This window comes from Lygodium microphyllum, chromosome 21, assembly GCF_053477565.2.
Source record: "Lygodium microphyllum isolate KBCC chromosome 21, Lygodium_microphyllum_v1.1.10, whole genome shotgun sequence".
Taxonomy (NCBI): Eukaryota; Viridiplantae; Streptophyta; class Polypodiopsida; order Schizaeales; family Lygodiaceae; genus Lygodium; species Lygodium microphyllum.
In genome coordinates, this window is record NC_141155.1 from 92350236 (window position 1) to 92372482 (window position 22247).

A 22247-nucleotide genomic window follows, 5' to 3' on the forward strand; every position below is an offset into this window, starting at 1 on the left:
TGTATGGACGACCAAATGTCATGGTAGCCTCGAGGCACCCGAAAGTGCTGGCGAATATGCCGGAAAGAACAAAGACACAGTTGCTTAGGTCCCTCTCTCTCCGCCTTTAAACCATTCAATGCATGTGAGCAGGTCATCATTAGAATCCCCTAATTGACTTAGAGACAAGGAGTGGGCCAATAAAGATTCGGCATTCTACAATTTAGCTCGTAAGGAGAAAGCTTGCTGAATACCATACTGACGAGATAAGTGTCTAACATTATCCCTAAAAACGGCCCATGCGTCCCTCCCTCCAAATAGGACCTTGAAGCTAAAAGAAGTGATCAGTTGCTGAACATATTCCAAAAACTGATTTTGCTGCAGAAAACATTGATTAAAACGAAGTGGCAACTAAGTAAGAAGGGCCTTAAATACATGAACAGGTCTATGGGTCATTTCCAAGACCAAAGGGAAGTGATATGATAAGACATGTTGTCAATCCATCCACATGTCAATAACTTCTGGAAGAAAGGAATCACTCTGACAAATATATATCTGATTCACTCTGGCCCAAGTGTTAGGATGCTGCAAAGATCGACAAGTATAACCAGATTGTGATGGATACATCAAGGACCACATGTCGTGGACTAATTTGTTGGTTATTGTCTTTCTTGTGCAACTCCAAAGGTGGTTGATGAGTTATGGTTGGGATAGAAGGTTTCTTTGGCTTGAAGATGCAAATGGCTCAATGGGATTTAGCAGTGGATTGGCTGCCTCTAATTGTAGCCAAAGTATTATCAAAATTTTTGGGGTACTTTTAGATGTCCTCTAGTGAATGTAATGGATTGCGGAGCACCTCATTCTAGTAGTCCGGTGGCAATCTGAAAAAATAAAGTATGTAGAGGAATGCTTGAGGCGAAAGTCTTTGTTTTGTGAAGAAGATCTTTGCATTCTTGTGAATAGGGGTCCAAGGCCTTCTTCCCCATATCAAGCTCAAATAATTTACAAAGATTTTCAATCCGTCATTGGTTATGAAATGCTTGTGAAAAAGGAATTGAAAATCTGCCCATGTTTCTAGCTTGGGGTGTACTCCGCCCACAAAGTATACACCTTTACTTGTAATATAACTTGTATTTGTCCGATACATTGAATATCATCAAACTAATAAAAATCAAAATAAGCCGTCCATTTGGCCAGCCATGAATCGATGTTGATCTCGTCACATTTCTTCTCTTCCCCTTTAAAGCGATCGAGTTAGGATTGAAGAGGCAACATCCTTATGGCTGCAACCACAAATGAAAATTGGGGAGTGCGCATCTCGGCCAATTGCCATTGAATGTCCTTGATTTAAGCTTGTTGAATAGCCACTTGTGATGAGTCTTCATCAAAATTCATAGAAGAGGATCTCTTGGGACATTGCCTGTGCATGTGCTCAAGTTCGGATGGGCATCCTTCATAAATTGAGGCTCAGTAGGAACAAGTGTATCAAAAGGAGTTACTCCATGAGAAGTGATGGTGGTGAGAGAGAAGGAATAGACCGAGAGAGAACAAGTAGATTGGGAGAAAAAGTTATAACACGAGAGTACGCGCAGATTAGAGTAGAGGGAGGCACACATCACAAAAGAGGACAGGATTGTAAATAGAGTGTGTTTAATGCAGATTTGTTCAGTCATTAAAAAAAAAAAAAAGGGACAGCTTCTCTATTACAAAGGTTTGGAAAATCAAAACAAAAGAGATGAGTATGTTCTCTTAATGGATTGACTCTCCTCTCCTCCTTTGACCACGTGGGTCCACGAATTGACCCAGAAAGAAGACATGAGAGAGAAAGAAGAGATGAGAAGAAGCAGTCGTCGTGCCATGCAGTAGTCCCAACATTTCCCCACATCGGCAGTTGTGCTATGCAGCCAGCACGTGTGGCAATTTGGTCCTACGTTTCGTCTTGATTGTTGTGCATGCCCACGGGTGGCACCTTGAAGGTCCGTCCTATAATTTGTTAGTAAGTTGGTCTCCTCTCTCATTTTCTCTCCCTCCTCAAATTCACTTAAGGGACTACAACGACATCTGGATGCATTGCATGTGTTCTGTGAAGATAAAGGTCTCAAGGTTAATCTTGGAAAGACTAAAATTATGGTCTTTAGCACCTCGGCAGCTTGGGTGACACATTCAGAGCATCACTTTATGTATGACGGTCAGCGTGTGGAAATGGTTAGACAATATGTATACCTTGGGGTTACTTTCAAAGGGCCATAATTTTCATGGAAGGAAACTTCGGAGGCTAGGCTTGCATGGGCATATGCAACTTTGGGTAGCCTACAGTGGCAGTGTGCACATATATAGTCTCAAGAGCCTCGTATCAAATTGTGGCTTTTTGACACTTTAGTTATGCCCACACTACTCTATGGGGCAGCTATTTAGGGTCCAAGCCTTTATCATACTAGACAGATGCCATTGATGGATTGTGATGGACCGAAAGCACTACATTATGAGGATTGGGAACACATGGAAAGACTACTGGTCATGAAAGAATGTACGATAAGGGGAAATGCCTCCATACCATGAGATCATCCGAGCAAAATTGGGTGTTGCACTCATGGTAGTTGAGGCATTATTCCTAGCAATTACTTTCATCCACAGGATATGGCAACTCCCTAAAGACTGATACCCTAAACTAGCCTTGGAGTCTTCTAGAAAGCTTGCAGTAGAGGAGATAGACAGGTGTTGGTATGCACATATAAGCACGTGGCTGAACAAACTTGGCATGAGTACATATAGACTACCATCGTTTGATTACAGCCTTGATTGCCCTACTTTGAGTCTCAGTCATGTAGAGTTGAATAGTCTGATCAGAGCAAATATCACTAAAGTGGAGACAGAAAGGACTTGGTCCAAGCCCCCTTTCCCATTAGGCACAAAAATGACACAATACCGATGCCACTTCTTGTAAGTCTCTTGTGATGGTTTCATAGTGAGACCGAGATAAATGGATGCTCAACTTTCTTATGGACTCCGAGTTGCTATTGGTCAAATTCTCACCTCATCGCATCAGTTGTTGATTGAGACAGGTCGATAGAGCCATATTGTAGCCAATGCGAAGATGTGCCAGCTTTGTGGATGGGAGTCGGAAACAGAGAAGCACTGCATTTGTAGATGTATTGTATACTATGATATCCGAGGTTGCTACCATTGCCTCTTTAAGGAGGGATTTGGACCACTAAGATGGGTGATGGACTATGAAGACCAAAGATGTTTGGGTCTTTTCTTATTGGAGCTCTAGCGGCGCAGAGCAGTATTGTAATGGGATAGGAGGCGACCCCAACTTCATCCACCCCTTCAGAGAGCAGTTTTAAACTTTTTCACTATAGCTAAACCCCCAACCGCTACCACCCCAAATACTACATCTCCTACTGATAGGCGTCATCGAGAGACATCATCAGACCACATCATAGTTGACAGAGCTATAGCATTACACAGAGCACGACACCCTAGAGTAGCTACTCGGCGAAATAGGCTATCATGAGGACATGTATTTTTGAAACCTCACTTAACATGTGGATTAATTTTTAAGCACATGGTTAAGTAAATGTTGCACATGTGAGGAGTAACTGGGTTTAGAGTAAATTTACGAGCTTGGGACCCAACGAAATCACGGGATGTCAAATGCAAAAGTTGCTATAAGTTATGCCGCATAGGTACTTGGTGGTACTTGGTGCCAGTTGTTGGCCTAGGTCATTCATTTGGCCATAAGTGTCAGTTAGTGACACTAGAGAAGTGGCGTTTAATGGTACCTAACGTCAATTTGATGGTCAAAGACGGCGCAGAGACACTCGGGAATGGAAGTTGTCTAGCCAATTTAATTATTGGACAGCCAGATTATTTTTCAATGCACTGAAATAATTATTAGATTAATTTTTAGTATTTAAAGACTTGAAATTAATATTTAATTATGGATAATGTTGGAAGAACCATTTGGGAAGGTTGCCACTTGTAAAAAATGCCCATGCAAGACTAAAAAATGTCTTTAGAGGTTGAAGAGAGGCATTATTAATGTTTTCAGCTTGTAAGAGAGAGGGAGGACATGCTGCTGGTTTGATTTGCAGCCATTAGAGGACCTTCTCAGGCAGCCAGGGGCAGGAGAAGACCAATCAACAAGTGATAGCATCTACAAGCTGTTGAGAGAGAGCAACAACAATAAATGACTGATTTTATTTAGTTCTTTGCATCTACAAGCTGTTGAGACAGGGCAGCAGCAGTAAGTGATAGATTTTCTTCAGTTCTTTGTGAAGAAAGTCTGAATTTTCTCTCTCCTCAGTGTTCTCTCTCATCTCCTAGCCTTTCTACAACCTTGCTCCAAAGATTGCAGCATTGAGATCATCTGAGGCTGAGAAATTTCAGTTTTCTTTGTTGTAAATCCTAATCTGTAGCAGCAATTAGGGTTTAGCAGTAGCCTCGAGAAGCGTGCCAGAAATTAGAAGCTCCAAGACTTGGATTCAATAGGGCTGAAGCTATTTTTAGCCTATTCAAGTGGAGGGGCCAGCAAATAATTGAATTTGGGGCACTTTCCATATCCATCAAAGTGGGTGAAGGCCAATTGATTGCCCGAATTAGGGGGCAAATGAGATTAAAGACTTGTGGGTCATTTTGAACAGCAAGGGGAGTTGGAATACCGAAAGGGATTGGGAGAATCCCATTGTACATCAATTTCTTCTTCAATTAAGGTAAATAAAAACCGAATGGAGCACCCGGTTTTGGGGCCAACAGGGTGTCCAATGTCCAAGATTATATGGTAAAGTGTACTTTTCAGTTTTATGAATTTGTTAATTGTTGTAAATAGTGCTTAATTAGGTTATTTACCACCCTATCCAAGGAGGAATGTTGGTTACATAGGCATGCCTATATGCGTCACATTTGCATCACAATTGCTTGTTACAGATACAGATTGGTGTGCTAATTGAGTCGGAGGTAGCTTGCTAAGTCTTGGTAGATTCCATAGGCTAAGGGGGAGATACTCTACACTCTTTTAATCTTTTTAAACCTAATTTTTTTTTCAGCTTTTTCAGATTTTTCAGTTGTCCATACTTCTCATCCCAATTTACCATGTAGACCTACACATAAATTTATCTCTATTCCTTCTTCTTTGATGAGAGATGATGATACCAGTTGTATTGGTTATGGTCTCATAGGCCATTCTAGCCTTTTAGAGACGTTGATAGATCTTATATTATATTATATTATCTTATCTCTCTCTCTCTCTCTCTCTCTCTCTCTCAAAGCAATCAGTTTCCTCTCACCGGCTCTCTCTCTCTACTTAACATCATAGACACACATCCCCCCCCCCCCCCCCCCAAAGGCCCCAACATGGACTCTCCTCGACATTAAATGCTCACTCTCTCTCTTTGATACCTCAATCTTTTCTCTCCCTTGGATTTTTTATTTTTTATTGCAAATAAGATGTGGCTGATTATATTACTAAAAAAACTGATTACAACAGAGTGCTCATGCTCAATAGACTAGCTGGAGCTGATGCAAAGTCACCAATACATCATGTATACAAGTCTCTCAAGGCATTCCAGGGGGGATGGGGGCAAGATGCCATTGCCGGGGGGGGGGGTATATCGCCAACTGGGGCTACTTGCCTGCATCACAAAGAACAGACCTTGGCCGCCCCAAGTATCCCATCAACCACGGAGGGAGTGGATGATGGAGGTCCAGAGCTCTGCTAAGGTCGCATGTGCTGAAAGTCTCTCTCCACCGAAAGCCTCCTGACACTGTGCCTTCCATATATGTCATCCAGTAAGACTCACTATGATCTCCCATACCTCCGAGCGGTCTGCTGTGGGCTCGAGTACCTGGCGGATGGGTAGAGCCTCCAGACCGGACCATTGTGCACGACCTTGCCTCGATCATGAATATTGTGTCCTGCATCCTGGCCTCATACAGAAGGTGACGGCCCTGGCTGACTGCTTGCCAACAGAAAGCTCCCCATGAGATACACCCCAAGGCTGGGTGCCATACATTGAAGGATACAACATGCTTTTCTCCACACGAGCTATGCCTCCTTACATGACCAAAGGCAGTGCTTTGGGGTTTGCAATGGCTGTTGTGTGTAGCGCTTACAACCTCCCTCCTTCTGCATCTGGGCTAGCCAACTTGCCACTCCGAAGCCTCTATGTGCCACCAGCCATAAAAAGTACGACACCCTCCTCGGCCTCCAGCTATCCCATAGGCAGTGCGAGAAGGACCGTCGGAAGGGCTCGGGGATGCTGTGCTCCGCCCAGTGCTTGTTGCGTGACGGCGCCCAGTCCATATCCTCTTGCATCAATACATGTCTGCCAATCCTGGTAGTGTACTCTAGAAACCTGGGTGGCTTTTTGGTGACCACAGAGGCCGGCCATAGCCACTCTCCTGGATTCCACTCTAGCTCATCAAGTGGTCTACCCTCCCTGATCCAAAGGTGCCACTCCCTGAGCTCCTTCCAGAAAACATAGGGGTCCAGTCGCCATGTCTTCCCCTGAAGACGCACCACCCGAATCCCCCTCCATGAAAGGGTGGTGGGTCCCCCCTCCTAAACGGCGAAGAAAGTCCCCTGCGGAGCGCCACCCACTCTACCTGCTACCTGAAGGGGGATGCCTGCTAGTGAAAACCTAGCTGCCCATACCTCCCTACACTCAATTGGCTCTCGTATCGGGGGAGCAAGCCACTCCGGAGGTATTGCTGCGTCTATCTCTCTTCTCCTCAACTCCACTCCTCTCTGGCAGCCTGATACTCGTTGCAACACCTCCTCGTCCGCCATCGTGTACACCTCCCGCCATATCCTAATGGTACAAGCCAGGCCGACCTCCCATCCAGCCCACTAGATGTGGGGGCGCTCATCTATCTGTGCCCCTTCCCGATCTTTAACCTGGAGGTTCCAGATCACTGGCTGATGGTCTATTTCCTCTTGGCAACCTGGGGGGCTATACATTAGGGCCTTACGGAGGCCCTTCCACACGCGAAGTAAGCTGCGAAGGAAAGGTGATCTAGGGGGGGTGATCTGGGCTGACATGAAGATCCATCTCAAGGACAATCTCCACTCACCGCCAAGCCTCGATTTACAATCCTGAAGGCCCTCCTGCAATAAGACCTTCCAGGTCTTCCCATCTGGTGTGAGACTGCGGACAACTAGCCTGCTCAAGAGGGCCACACTCTGATACTATGGGTTGATGATCCTACCCTCCCTCTGACCTATGTCGTATGATGGTTGCCTACGCTACCTTGGCCTTGGAATCCCTAGAGCCATCAGATCCAGACCAAAGGAAATTCTGCACTAGGCGGTGAAGTTGCACTACGCATGATGAGGAGAAGCACCAACACGAGGCGATGTACCAGGCCGTTGCTAGGAGGACTTGGTTAACCACAAGGGCTCGACTGGCTGGTAAGAAGCGAACCATGCTTTAGTAGGTCAGTTTCCTCCGAATAGAATCAAGGACAAGAAGAAAAAAGTGTTTGGCAGGAGTGATGTCGAGTCCCACCTGGAACGCTAGGTATCAGACGGTCTGTCCTCTGCTCACCCATCTAAATCCCAGGTGGACGCCCCTCTCTGTGCTGGAGTCCGGGTCTGTGAGGAAACCAACTAACTTTCGCCAGTTGATTTTCGCTCCCGTTGCAAAGCAAAACACGTCAAGAGCCAGCCTCACTCTCTCTAGCATCAACTCATTGTTCTCTATGTAGAGGTGTGTTTCATCTGCGTACACTGAGTCTAACAACTCAGTGTCCTCTCTCACTGGAAGTCAGAGGCCGCGTAATCTTCTCACACGTGACCTGAGGAAGTGAGACATCGCCTCTGCGAAGAGTAGGAACAGGTATGGGGCCAGGGGGCAGCCCTGTCGAACCAATCTCTCCAGCCGAAACTCCTCCCCTCGCCTTCCGCCTATGAGAACCCTGCTAGTGGCCAGTCTATACAGGCTGGAGACCCCATGAATCCAAACCTGGGGGAATCCCAACCTCACCATGGTGCCCTCTAAAAAATCCCAATCCACCCTGTCATAAGCTTTCTCGAAATCCACGAGTCGTACTGCGAGTCTCTGCCCACTATGTTGAGTCCACTCTGTCGCCTCAAAGAAGGTAAATACATTGTCTAGGATGCTCCTATCCTGGACAAAGCCTGTCTGTGTGTCATTAATGATATCTGGAAGCATGAGGCGTAGTAGTCGCCTATCAATCATATTTGCCAATGCCTTATAGGCCACTGACAATAAGGTGATCGGTCTCCACTAGGAGAGCTCTAACCGGTCTTCCCCTTTGGGGAGAAGTCTGATAAGGCCTGTAGAGAGACTCCCTGGCATCTGTCCTGAGGTGAAAACCTCCTGAAAAGCCCTCAATAGGGGATCCTTCACCACTTCCCAGTAGGTAGTGAACAAGGCCTTAGAGAGGCCATCCGCCCCCGGGCATTTCTGCCCATCCTATGTATGGAAAGCCTCCTCTAGTTCCTTCTCTGTGAAGGGGGCTAGGAGGGAGCATCCCATCTCTATGACGAGGGACGGGATGTGATCCCATACCTGCTGTTGTCTACATCTCTGTCCTCTAGCTGAAGCTGTCTCGTGCTGGAAAAGGCGCGTGTAATAGTCGGTGGCAATCTCCATCGCCTCATCTGGGCTAGAACGGGTCCTCCCATACTGATCTTGAAGGCTGCGTATCTGCTCTCCCGCGGTGCTAGGCTGGTGCACCTGGAAGAACTCCCTGCACATTGTGTCCCACTTCCGCGCCCAAAAGGCTGGTGAGGTGCGGAAAGAGAACTCCGAGCGCCTCTGCTCTAGGCCAGCAAAGGCTGCTCGCGCACGCACCTCCTGTGCGTGGAGGGTGGGATCCCTTGGTGCCTCTTGCAATAATGTCTGCGTGGTTGCAAGGTCCCGCCGGAGTACTCTTTCCTCCTCCCAATACTACTGCCTGGCATGTATGGCTGCCTCTTGGAAAATTCTGTTTGAGTCGAGACCTCTGCAACCTCCTCTACTTCCGGTCCCTCCTATCCCACTCTCTGGTCCAAATCTGCTCTATCTGTCTCGTCACCTTCTCCCTGCTATAGATCGAGTTAGGGATCCGACAGGATCCTGTGTCTAGGGCGGTTGTTGGGGGGTCAAGTGCCAAGAGAACCGCGTAATGATCGGATAACATGGTGCCTGCCAATTGCTCAATCTAACCTCCACGAGAGCCTCCCTACTCCTACATAAAACCTGTCCAACCGCTCTAGCAGGACTTCACCTAGCCGCCTGTATCCCTAGGAGAAGTCCATTGACCTCTCCCTCTTGTGGAAGGCAGGGTCTTTCCAGGCATCACGTGCTCCGACTGCAAGCAAAAAGACCTCCCATGCCTCCTACTCCTCCCCAGCCATGCCTTGGTAGTTTCTGCCTTTGCCTTGCTGGTCCTCCAAGGCCTCCAGGTTGTTGAAATCTCCTCCCACAATCCAGGAGTCCACCTCTAGGAGTCCAGCTGCGATCTCCACCCAGAACCTGCTGCGTGCCCTAACCTCTGTAGGGGCATAGATATTAAGGACTTCAATACACGAGTCCCCGATATCCAATTTGATCCATAGAACCCTTCCTGCCACTATTATCCTGTGGTCTCGTACACAGGCGGTGAGACTCGGGCCAATAGAGGTGCATACACCTCCACTCCTGCCGTGGGCACCTATGGCTTGCTCCTAGTAAGTGTGCGAGCTGCCTGGAAGTACCTTCCCAACCCGGTGGGCCTGGGTGAGGGTGAGCTTTTGCTCCTGCAGAAGCAAGATGTCGATCCGTCCGGCAAGGGCAGGCTGCAACTCCTGTCGAACAATCAACTTCCTAGAACCACATGCCCCACTGTAGTGGAGACTATTCACATTCCATGATGCAAGATGTAAGCTCATGGGGAAACCTGTGACTGACCCAACAGCCATTTGTTCGGTATGGATGCTGGTGATGAGGAGGAGAGATTGTGAGGCATGCAAGTGCGCTTTGCTAGCGGTGTGGATGGTGAACTCCAGTCCCCCAAGGTGGCCCTTGGTTGGACCATAGGGGTGATAGATGCCCCAGGTGGTACTATCAATGCATCTATCAACCATGCTGAGAATCGCAACTCTATACATTGGTAGAAATGGGCCGTTTGTGCTGGGGGCTACTCGATCACATCCCTCGGAGCTCTCCACAGTGGAGGGACTCGAAAGATAATGCTTAAGTGTGGGACCTCGACACCAGCCCACCAGTTAATGTCCATCATGCAACCTGGCCATTGTTGTGCAAATAGTGCTAATTCTTCATCTCCCATCCTCTGGGAGATGTGGTCCGCCACCTGACTCTTCAACTCCTCAATCTATGTAGTCATCCACTCCCCTGAGTAAGACGACTGAAGAAAAAAGGCGTAGTTTGGTCCATCCGGTGTTGCTAGAAGATGTACCTTGCCCCTCCTCGACTTATGAACCACGAAGATCCCCACCTCTAGAGGTAGTGGGAACTCTCCGCAATCCGCAACTCGCAGGTAGGAGCATGGGCCACTACAGAAGAACTCTTGTGGCAACAACTATACCTGTCTCGAGAGGGTGTAGCGGGTGGCAGGGGCAGATGAGCTGGTGGCTGTGTGGGAGGGGGAAGACTGTTGGTGCGCGGAGGAGGTAGATGTGTGTGGCCCATCACCTCTTGTGGGAGGAGGGTGGGTGGGTTTGGGGGGGCTCACCTGACCTGGGTGTGGATCAGGGGGGGTGCTCAGTAGGGGGGGTGATGGGGGGGGAAGAGGATCGAGGGATGGTGGGATGGATGGAGATGCATGGCGGGTGTTTGGGGGGGCGGGGGGGGTGGTGGCCCTGGCAAGGGGGGGCTGTGGGCCAAGGTCAGTTGGGGGGGGGGGGGGTGGGGGTGGGTAAGGGGACTGTGGGAAGTCAGGCGAGGCAATCTGTTGCGCGGGTGGAAAATGTGGGGGACTGTGGTCCTGTCAGGTGGGACGGACAGGGGGGTTGTGGAGTGCTCTGCCGAGAGGGGGTCACTCGCCCGCCAACACCCTGCTGATGAGGCTGGGTCTGAGGAGCTGGTTGCGCCCCCCCTTGCCGTCTCCCTCTCTGTTGTCTCTGGACCCGTGTGAAGCCGTCAGCGTCCACTTGTGGACCTGTGTGCGGAGCCGCCTTGGCTTCGAAACGTGTACAAACTGTTGCCTGATGCCCAAAGTCGTGGCAGCGCAGGCACTGCCCTGGTTGCCCAGTCACAATGACGTGTTGCCTAAAGGAGTGCCTGCTTGCCTCAATCTCTAGGAACTGTGGGATATTCTTGACCTCTTTCATTGCCACCCGTACCTTTGGGTCTCCTGCTGCTGTCAATTGCCGAAGAGCCGTCCAAAATCTTCCACCAACTGGCGATACTCAATCGCCAGGCCGGGGAAAAGAAGGGTGACCGGGTGCCGAAGAAACCTGTTGTGGAGTGCAAACACCTCCACAATAAAGCCACTGTACCAAGGGACCATGTATATGACCCCCTTCGTGGATGCATATAGTGAACTGGGGAGTAACTCGCGAGTTGCGTCTGCCGAGATGAACCGGACCATGAAGATCCCTTGGCCCAATAGGACCGTCTCCATGATCTGCGCTGTGCCGATGCGCAACGTGGAGTGAAGCCAGTCCCGAAGCTGGGCCCTGGCTAGGGAATCTCCTACTACTTGACCATAAATCGTTGTTTCCATTAGCTCTAGCTCCTTAGCTCGGACGACTAAGAGCTGCTCCTCAGAGAGGACTACGTGCAAGGTGTTTGACTGGGGGGCACTCGCTGAGTTCGCCGGCGTCTGACCATAGGTTTCCATTGCGCGTCCCTGCTTGGAACCTACCTATCATGCTGCTGTGCTTGGGGGGGAGAGAGAGAGAGAGAGAGAGAGAGAGAGAGAGAGAGAGAGAGAGAGAGAGAGAGAGAGAGAGAGAGAGAGGGAGGGAAGTTACTGCTTTCAAAACAGGTGGTGTGTCTGCTAGGCCGGGCCTCAAGGCGGAATAGGCCCGGGGGGGGGGGGGGGGGTGTGTGTTTTTCCAAACAAGGGTGAGCAGGTGGCGTGACCAGGCAGGCGGGGGTGGAGGCGTCGAGCAGGGGCGAGGCGGCGTTGTGAGAGGCCGAGTAGGGGTGGGGCGTCGAGCAGGGGGCAAGGCGGCGCTATGCAGGGTGTTGAGCAGGGGCAAGACGTCGAACAGGGGCTGGCTGGGCGGGGCGTTGAAACGACGGCGGGGCGGCACTGTGCAAGGGGGAGGCGGATGGGGGGATAGGCATCGAACAGGGGCGGGGCGTCGAAACAGGGCGGGGGGGCACTGTGCAGGGCAGATGCAGACAGGGAGAGAGGGGTCGATCAGAGGCAGAGGCGGATGGGGGAGTAGCGGGACAGAGGCGGGGGCGTTAGCGCGATAGCAAGGGGTTGGAGCGTAGCAAACGTGATGGGTAGCGAGCTTTCGCCCTTAGAAGGTGTCTCCCTTGGATATTAGATTGTTTGCTTGACTGAAAAGCAATGTTAACATCAATGTCAACATAAAAATTAACTACAACATTAACACAAACGCCTCTATGCACCAAATGACTCTTTGTCAAGACAGGATTTGTGGGACTAGGTTGCAACTTGCTTGTCTCTAGGTAGACCACGAGTATTGATGGGAGATTTCAATGTGTTCATCATTGATAGTCTACTTGTGAGCACTCAATGATGGATGCACCTGAGAACCGTACGTGGTATGGTTTTGAAATGTTTGTTTTGAAGCAAGACATTTGGTCTTGGTTCTTCTCATTGGCTTGAGCTAATCAAGTGTACCACCTTATGATTAAGGACCACCATTGGGGTCGTTAGGGTCAATATTGTGTGGGGATTGCATAAATCTTGGGATTGGTGGAAACTGACTATCATGGAGTCTTCCTTTTGCGTGCCATAGTTAGCTCTTGCCGGAGCCCTTGCAAAATGCTTTTTTTCCAATGGCTCCTGTTTTTTTTGCCTCACCAATGAGAAATCTTCTCGCCCATTTTCTTTCGTGCCTTTTGGCATGGAAAATCATGTCCCTATTGTCTGCTATTTGGAGGGCTGTGGTTGGCTCGTCATTGTGCCCCTCTGATGATCGATTCTTTGCTCAGTCCAATTACCCTACTTTAGCACAACCACATATGAAGATTCTCTTTCCATTTCTCCATTTTTGGGGCTGTTGGGACAATTGGACAACTCTGAATGCTTCTGTTTTTGATTCGGCGTCTGGGTGCAAACACACCTTGCTAAGTTGAAAGGTCTCCTATATTGGCAGCTAGATCTTATTCACCACACTGATCTCCTTTCCGAGGCGGACTCGGTCCTTTGGCATATATCAATCTTTGTTGCTTCTTTGTTGTGACTTTTGTACTCTTTTAGTCATCTGACCTTGTGTAAAAGAGAGCTAAATTTATGCACGATGACCTAGAGCCAACCTGTGTCTTGTAATCTTATACTTTTTCATGATTATGACAATTACCTATTATGTGTGAGAGAGAGAGAGAGAGAGAGAGCTTGCTTTTAGGAGAAGAAAGGATTTGGTTTGCGTGACCTGCCTGCCATGGAGAAAATGTTCGGGCCTGCTTACGGGGGGGACCCTGGCGTCCCCCACGCCGACAAGGAGGGCTTCTCCAACATCTTCTGGGGCTCTGTCGCCTTCTCTATCTACTCCATGGCAAACCCCTACTACTGGGAGCAAGCCTGCAACCATTTCAATTGGCATGCCCTAGCTATGATCTGTGCGAACCACCGGTTCAAGAAGGCTCTAAAGGCGAAAAAGCCCTACGAGCCCCTGTGGAACGAAGCTATGCCAAAGAGAGTGAGAGATGCTTACTACCAAAATTGGCCTGATTATTTCCCATGATACTGGCTAGTTCTTTGGTGATCGTCCAGTCTAGAAGTTGTCTAGGTTTTGTAAGCCTAGGTTGAACAACTTAATACTGAAAATCTGAACTGTCTACAGTTGTTTTTTGTAGTTTTTGTGCTTATTGTAGGTTTGAGGAGGTTGGGTTTCATGTGTTCACCTGTTTTGTCTTGCCAGCAGTTTGGCTGCTAGTTAATGTGATGAAAGTTGGACTTCATTACGATGTTGGATGCTTCCATTTTTTGAATAGAATAAAAATGCTTATTAGACTAAAAAGAGAGAGCTTGCTTTGACATGCCATTTGCAGAGTCCTTTGGGCATCTAAAGAATTTGATCAAAAGACCCAAAGTCTTGAGCCTTGGTATGGAACACCTTTCACGGTGGAGAAGATTGAGGAAAAGCTTGTAAAGGTAGGATCTTTTCAGTTGTTAAGGTGTTCTCATGTCATTGCTGCCTCTGTGTTTTGTTAATGGAGTATTTTAAATTGCATTCTAAATGGAGAGCTTTAACTTAGAATGAAATTTGATCGTTTCCGTGCTTTTTCATGTGTAGGAATGGACAAGTGGAACTAGTGATGCAAGATTGCATTTGCCCTTACCAAATCCATTTCTCCCAAGTGACTTTGCTATTAAGTCTTCTGCTGAGAAGGTAACTTGGATAAGATGGCCCCCTTGTGGGCGGAAAAGGGTCCTATCATGTGAAATGCCATGGCGAATGCTATATATTTCTATGCTAAACTGTTGAACTCGTGATCTAGGCAGATCATCCATCTTTATTGAGAAAGTCTGACATGTCAAAGCTATGGTATAAACTGGACTCTAATTTCCAAACTCCAAAGGCATGCATCAAAGTCGATTTCCATTCTCCTGGATCAAATGGCTCCCCTGAAGCTGTTATTTTGTCGACTATATACTTGAAGCTATTGGTTGATTGTCTGAATGAATATGGTGAGTGTTATATTTCAATTTGATCAAGAATTTGCTAATAGAATTCTACTTTCCAGTTGTTTTGTATGGTGATTTTATGGTTCTCTGCCACTTGCAGCTTATTATGCAGAAGTTGCTGGGCTTAAGTATGGTATTCATCAGATAAAATCTGGTTTTCAGGTACTAGCGTCCTTCCTGTGTTTAGGAAATAATAAAATTTGGCTCCTCGACTCTTTGATTAATCAATCTTTGCAACTGTCATTAAAAAATTCTAAAGTGACAGCCTCATCTCTACAGCTTCAAGAGTGATAGCACTTGAGGTTTTAGAACTTGGGATTGCTGTTTCATGTATGCAAAGAATGCTTGCAGTGGAAGTGGATTTGTAGATGGGTAACATACACTTTTCATAACCCATCACTTTGTGATTACCTGCATCGGAGCCTAAGATTGGAAAGTAACGAGATTGGACCAGGGAAGAGATCTGACTCAGATGAGACAGACTCAAAATTAGCTCAGTGGGCTTCCTGTCATTCTCTCTGTTTTTTTAAACCCACTCTGTGAGTCTAGTGAAACACTATTTTCTGCCAGCTCTCGTTAATCTGAAATCAGGTTTAAATGAATGCAACCATCTTAACTCCAAGACAGGCATGTAAAAGGATGACCTTTGTAACTCTCTTGCAAACAGATGAGAACTTCATAAAAGTTGTGGAAAAAATACTGCTGAATTTGAGTTGTATGCTCGGCCAAAACAGCTACTCAATGTAGGTAGTCGGAGTCCTGAAAAAACTACTTGTTTTACCATTACCTGGATTTAATTGTGATAGGTGTTGCTTTCAAGCAAATCTTTCAAGGTTGATGTTCAGTTGAAATGTGGATGATCTCACAGATTGACATTTACAGGCTAGATTCACACACACAGCTCTGAGAGAGCAGAAAGGTCATATCTGTTTGGACCACATAGTAATGCGTGTATCAACAATCATGATTGGCACACTAACTCAAATCAAAATTTTTGTATGTCAATACTCAAGTAGCAAGCTCCCTGAGATATATCTATAAGAGTAGCAAACAGTCAGCAAGTTCTTTTCTTTTACTCAAGTGATTCTTTGAGATTTTCACCTGTAAGTGATGCAGGTTTTATGAAATAAATGAGTGTCATGATCTCGTTTTTAAGTAATAAATTCTTTTGTGGGAGGTTACATCTTCACAGCTTGAAGGCTCTATTCATGTTACCAAATGTCATTTAAAAAACTGTTTGCAATTGGTCTTTAGCTTGTTATATTTTGATTTTTGTGGTTGGGAAGAGGAGTTGGTGATAAATTCCTGTTTTGCCAATTAAGGGCTATAAACAGAAAGAGTGGTTATGTCGAATGCAGGATCCTTTCTCTGCTAGTGGGCTTCCTTTGTTTATTAACTTTGCATTTGAATGATGCTTACTGTTTAGCCAAGAGTGAGTTTTAGCATTTGCTAAAAATGTGATGGTGCAAATGATTGCTTTTCTATTTGATTAGGTATCGATATTTGGATACAACCACAAAATAGTGATTCTTTTAGAAAAGATAATTGAGAAGATGGTGGATTTGGAAGTTAAAGAAGACCGTTTTTTAATCATAAAGGTAAGCACACCTCTTTCTGTATGATCTCTGACATTTTGTAATGCAGTTATAGGTCTCAAGTTTGCAAGGATGAGCTCTCCAAGTATTTGGACACCAATCTGAAAGTCAATATATTCCTTTTATTTCCAGAGAAAACAGAGAGCTATTAGTAACCACCTTTGGAATAATGAAAATCAATATCTAGTATTAAAGTTGATATAATTTTTACTGCTAACCAAGCCATGTTTGAAATACGAGGCTTTGGTGGGAGATGCTACTTGGGAGGAATAGCTTTGCTATGTCCCCTCTTGTTGCATACACTCCTCTTAGATGTGCTAGTCTGTCATCTTGCATATAAGGGGTAAGACCTGTGTTGCCTGCAATCTCCAACAGGTCTGGTTGCTTCAGAGCTGAGGGCTCCCAAAGAGACGTAAGGCCTGGGTCCTATCGGTTAGTAGGCTCCAGGATGAGATGCTGCCTTTGGCTCTCTTGTCCAGTTGGGGATGAGCTTGAAAGAGGGCTGTGTGAGTGCTTGCTAACCTCTGATAATAGGTGATGAGAAATGGAGGCTTGCAGCCTTTAGCTCAGTGGATATCCAGATATTGTTAGGCTTAAGCCAAAATACACACAAAAGATCCCCTGAAAGCCCATCTTGACTGTAAAACGTAAAAGATATACAACAGGAACCAGATACAACAAGGGAGAGCTTATAATGGCCTCAAGAAAGGTCCATTTGCAGGAGAAATTTCTCTACCTGAGCTGCGAGTTGCTTCTCCATTTCAATTTCAATCCCACCAAGGCTGTTTCCCTAAGTATCCATTAGAACTCATGAGTTTGCTTCTAGACTTGGCATGATTGCACTCGTATGCCATACAGACAGGTCCATCCTGTACAGTTCATACTGTATCATACCATATGGGTTTGTACTTAGAAAAGCAAGTTCTGCTGACAGAAACCCAACCCCCCACCACCAAAACACACACATACACACACACACACACACACACAGTAGTTGGGGCACATGTCACCAGTTTTTGACCTTTCTTGATAGTTTTGTGGCTGTTTTCTTAATAGTTTTAACTTTTTCATCCTCTATATTTGATGATAATGGTAAGCTCATTAGTGAGGATAAGCTTGACAATATCTCATCATCCGCCTCCAATGAGTCATCTTCAGACTCTCTTGCAAGAGTACATTGATGTGGATGACATTGATGATTGATGATGATGATGGTAATCTCATCAGTGAGGATGACTTGAGACTCTCATCATCCATCTCATCAGAGTCATCTTCAGACTCTCTTGATGAGCACTCTGATGTAGATGACAATGATGATGTTGATGATAGTGATAGCTCATCCTAGGCCTCATTTTGCGTCTAGCATACACTCCTCTTTTTTGTGCGATCATTGATGTATGATTTATCCATTCCCATCCATCTACTTGTTAAGTTGTAGCACAGGTTGTGCATGTGGCATATGCCATAAACGTTTTGGCTTGTTAACATCATGTGTTCATCCTATACACTCTAATGGCCTTGCTATTTTGGCTTTAAACATGTGTCCTAACATCTGTAGTCCAAAATAATCAAGTTAATGTTTTTTGGTACTAATATTGTATTGTACCTTATAAATCTTATGATAACATTTAGTACCATATTTTGTTGTACTTTTTTTTTCAAGTAAAATGTGGTTGATTATATTACTCCAAAAAACTGACTACAATGGAGTACTCATGCTCAACAGACAAGCTAGAGCTGATGAAAGTCACAAATACATAATGTATACAAGCCTCTCAAGGCGATTTGGGGGGATGGGCGCAAGAAGCCATGGAGGGGGGGTGTATCGCCATTTGGGGCTGCTTGCCTGCATCACGAAAAACAGGTCCTGTCTGCCCCAAGTGTGCATGAAATGACATCAAAGCTCCTGACGAGCCCTGGACTCGCCTGGCACCTGATCCCATCGGCTGTGGAGGGAGTGGATTGTGGAGGTCCAGAGCTCTGCTAAGGTCGCCTATACTGAAAGTCTCTCTCCGCCGAAAGCCTCCTGACACCGTTCCTTCCAGGGGTATCCCATCCAGTAAGACTCCCTATGATCTCCCATACCTCAGAGCAGTTTGCTATGGGCTCTAGTACTTGGCAGATGGGTAGAGCCTCCAAACCGACCACTGCGACCCTGCCGCCTCGATAATGAATATTGTGTCCTGCATTTTGGCCTCATAGAGAAGGTGACCGCCCTGGCTAACTGCCTGCCAGTAGAAAGCCCCCCATGAGATGCATCCAAGGCTGGGTGGTATACGGCAAAGGATGCGGCATACTCCTCTCCATACGAGTTGCGCCGCCTCACATGACCAAAGGCAGTGCTTTGGGGTCCATTGGAAAGGTAGGTCCGTTGGAAAGGCTCCGTGATGCTATGCTCCGCCCAATGCCTGCTACGTGATGGCGCCCACTCCATATTCTCCTGCATCAGTACGTGTTTGCCAATCCTGGGAGTGTACTCTAGGAACCTTGGTGGCTTCTTGGCGACTACAATGGCCGGCTATAGCCACTCTCTCGGATCCCACTCCACCTCCTCAAGTGGCCTGTCCTTCAAGATCCAGAGGCACCACTCCCTGAGCTCGTGCCAAAAGACAAAAGGGTCCAGCCGCCATGTCTTCCCTTGAAGGCCAATCACCTGGATCCTCTTCCATGAAAGGACAACTATTCTCTCATCCTGGTGCCCTCTGTCAAGAGCCAAACGCCCCCCTCTTGTACAGTGAAGAAAACCCCAGGTGAAGTGCTGCCCACTCTATCTGCCACCTGTGGGGGGATGCCTGTTGATGAAAACCTAGTGGCCCATCTCTCTCCGGGCTCTATGGGCTCTCGTATCGGGGGAGCAAGGCACTCCTGAGGTAGTGCTGCATCTATCTCCCTTCTCCTCAACTCCACTCCCCTCTGGCAGCCTGATACTCATTGCAGCACCTCCTCATCCACCATCCCGTACACCTTCCGCCATGTCCTGATGGTATGAGCCTGGCTAGCCTCCCAACCATCCCACTGGATGTGGGGGCGCTCGCCAATCTGTGCCCCTTCCCAACCTCTGACCTGGGGGTTCCAAATCACCGACTGTTGGTCTATCTCCTCCTGGCAGCTTGGGGGGTTTTGGATTAGGGCCTTGCAGAGGCCCTTCCACACGCGAATCAAGCTATGTAGGAAAGGTGATTTGGGGGGGGGGTATCTAGGCTGACGTGAAGATCCATCTCAGGGATGGCGTCCACTAACTGCCAAGCATTCGTCTACAATCTTGAAGACCCTCTTGCAATAGGACCTTCCAGGTATGCCCTCCTGGTGTGAGGCCGCAGACAACCAGCTTGCCCAAGAGGGCCATACTTTGATACTCTGGGTCTATGAGAAAACCAAGAGGACCACCAAGGCTCGGTCGACTACTTAGAGGCGAGCCGTGCTCTAGTAGGTCAGCTTCCTCCAAATAGAATCGAAAGTGGAAGAAATTGCTTGGCGGAGTGATGTCGAGCCCCACCTGGAACTCTAGGTAGGAGGCGATTTGCCCCCTGCTCACGCATCTAAATCCCAGGTGAACGCCCCACTCCGTGCTAGAGTCTGGGTCTATGAGAAAACCAACCAACTTTCGCCAGTCGATGTTCGCTCCCACTAAAGAACAGAACACCTCAAGAGCTAGCCTCACTCTCTCCAGTATCAACTCATCGTCCTCTATGTAGAGTGCTGTATCATTTGCATACTCCGAGTCTAACAACTCGGTCTTCTCTCTCACCGGAAGTCGAAGGCTGCGTAATCTGCTCACACGTGACCTGAGGAAGTGAGACATCGTCTCTGCAAAGAGTAGGAGCAGGTATGGGGCCAGGGGGTTGCTCTCCTGGACTGATCTCTCCAGTCAAAACTCCTCCCCTCGCCTACCATCTATGAGAACCCTGCTAGTAGCCGATCTGTAAAGTGTTGAGTCCCCGCAAATCCAAGTCTAGGGGAAACCCAACCTCACCATGGTGCCCTTTAGGAAATCCCAATCTACCTTTTTATAAGCTTTCTCAAAATCCAAGAGAAGTACGGCCAGTCTATGCCCAGTGTGCGGAGCCCACTCTATCGCCTCAAAGAAGGTGAATACATTGTCTAGGATGCTCCTATCCTGGACAAAGCTTGTTTGTGTGTCATGGATGATGTCTGGAAGCATGGGGCGTAGTCTCCTACCAATCATCTTTGCTAGTGCCTTATAGGCATTGACAATAAGGTGATCGGTCTCCACTGGAAAAGCTCCAACCGGTCTCTCCCTTTAGGGAGAAGATTGATAAGGCCTGCTAAAAGACTCCCTCGCATATGTCCTAAAGTGAAAATCTCTTGGAAGGCCATCAGTAGGGGATCCTTCACCACTTCCCTATAGGTAGTAAAGAAGGCCTTAGAGAGGCCATCCTCTCCCGGGCATTTGTTCCCATCCTGTGTATGGAAAGCCTCCTCTAGTTCCTTCCCTGTGAAGTGGGCTAGGAGGGAGCATCCTATCTCCTCTCTGACGAGGGACAGGATGTGATCCCAGACTTGCTATCTACATTGTTGTTTTCTAGTTGAGGCTGTCTTCTACTGGAAAGGGCATCTATAGTAGTCAGTGGCAATCTCCATCACCTCGTTTGGGCTAGAATGAGTCCTCCCATACTGATCTCAAAGGCTGCGTATCTGCTCTCCTGAGGTGTGAGGCTGATGCACCTGGAAAAATTCCCTGCACATTGTGTCCCTCTTCCGCGCCTAGAAAGCTACTAAGGTGCGGAAAGAGAACTTCGAGCGCCTATCCTCTAGGCCAACAATGGCTGCTCGCATGCGCACCTCCTGTGCGTGGAGGGTGAGATCCCCTGGTGCCTCCTATAATAATCTCTGCGTGGCTGGAAGGTCCTGCCAAAGTACTCTCTTCTTCTCCCAGCTTTGCTACCTGGCCTGTATGGTTGCCTCTAGGCAGATACTACTCGACTTGGCTAGGACCTTTGCAACCTCCTTTGCGATCCGGTCTCTCCTGCCCCACCCTATTCCAAATCTGCTCCATCTGTCTCGTCACCTCCTCCCTCCTATAGACCGAGTCAGGGATTCGATAGGATCGTGTGTCTAGGGTAGATGTTGGGGGATCAAGTGTCAAGAGAACTGGGCAATGATCAGACAACGTGGTGCCCGCCAACTGCCCAATCTGGCCTCCACAAGAGCCTCCCCACTCTCCCACATAAAACTTGTCCAACTGCTCCAACAGGACTCCACCTAGCTGCCTGTATCCCCATGAGAAGTCCAACAACCTCTCCCTCCTGTGGAAGGAAGGGTCTCTCTAGTTATCACATGCTCCTATTGCCAGTAGAAATATCTCCCATGCCTCCTGCTCCTCCCTAGCTATGCCTTGGTAGATGTGGGGGACTGTGGTCCTGTCGGGTGGGGCGGGCGGCTGGGGGGGGGGCCTATGCTGAGGGGGCGTCGTTCACCCTCCTACTCCCTGTTGTCGAGGCTGCGTCTAAGGAGTTGGTTGCGGCCCCCCTTGCCGTCTCCGTCTTTGGACCCATGTGGAGCCGTCAACGTCCACCTGTGGGCTTGTCTGCGGAGTCGCCTTGGCTCTGAAACGCGTACAATTTGCTGCCTGATGATGCCTAAAGTCATTGCATCACAGGCACTGCCGTGGTTGCCCAATCACAATGCTCACAATGCCCTGCCGCAAAAGGAGTGACCTACTGCCTCAATCTCCAGGAATTTTGGTATACTCTTTGTGACTTTTACGGCCACTCGTACCTTTGGGACTCATGCAGTTGTCACTGCAACATGAAGGAGGCAAGAAGAACTATGCCGAAGAGCTATCCAAAGTCCTCCACTAACTCGCGGTACTCTACTACCAATCCGGGGAAAAGTAAGTGACTGGATGTTTGAGAAATCTGTTATGGAGCG

The 22247-nt window shown here is 47.8% G+C and overlaps 1 protein-coding gene across 2 annotated transcripts in view; it reads left to right on the forward strand.

The window, feature by feature from the left end:
* LOC148018275 (Insulinase (Peptidase family M16) family protein) overlaps positions 1–22247 on the forward strand; it is a 220487-nt gene that overhangs the window by 143478 nt on the left and 54762 nt on the right. For both annotated transcript variants that reach the window (XM_087661217.1, XM_087661218.1), the window contains exons 15-19: positions 14124–14226; positions 14369–14464; positions 14574–14763; positions 14861–14922; positions 16254–16358. In XM_087661217.1, the coding sequence (XP_087517343.1) occupies positions 14124–14226; positions 14369–14464; positions 14574–14763; positions 14861–14922; positions 16254–16358 (556 nt within the window). The remainder of the gene's footprint in view (positions 1–14123; positions 14227–14368; positions 14465–14573; positions 14764–14860; positions 14923–16253; positions 16359–22247) is intronic.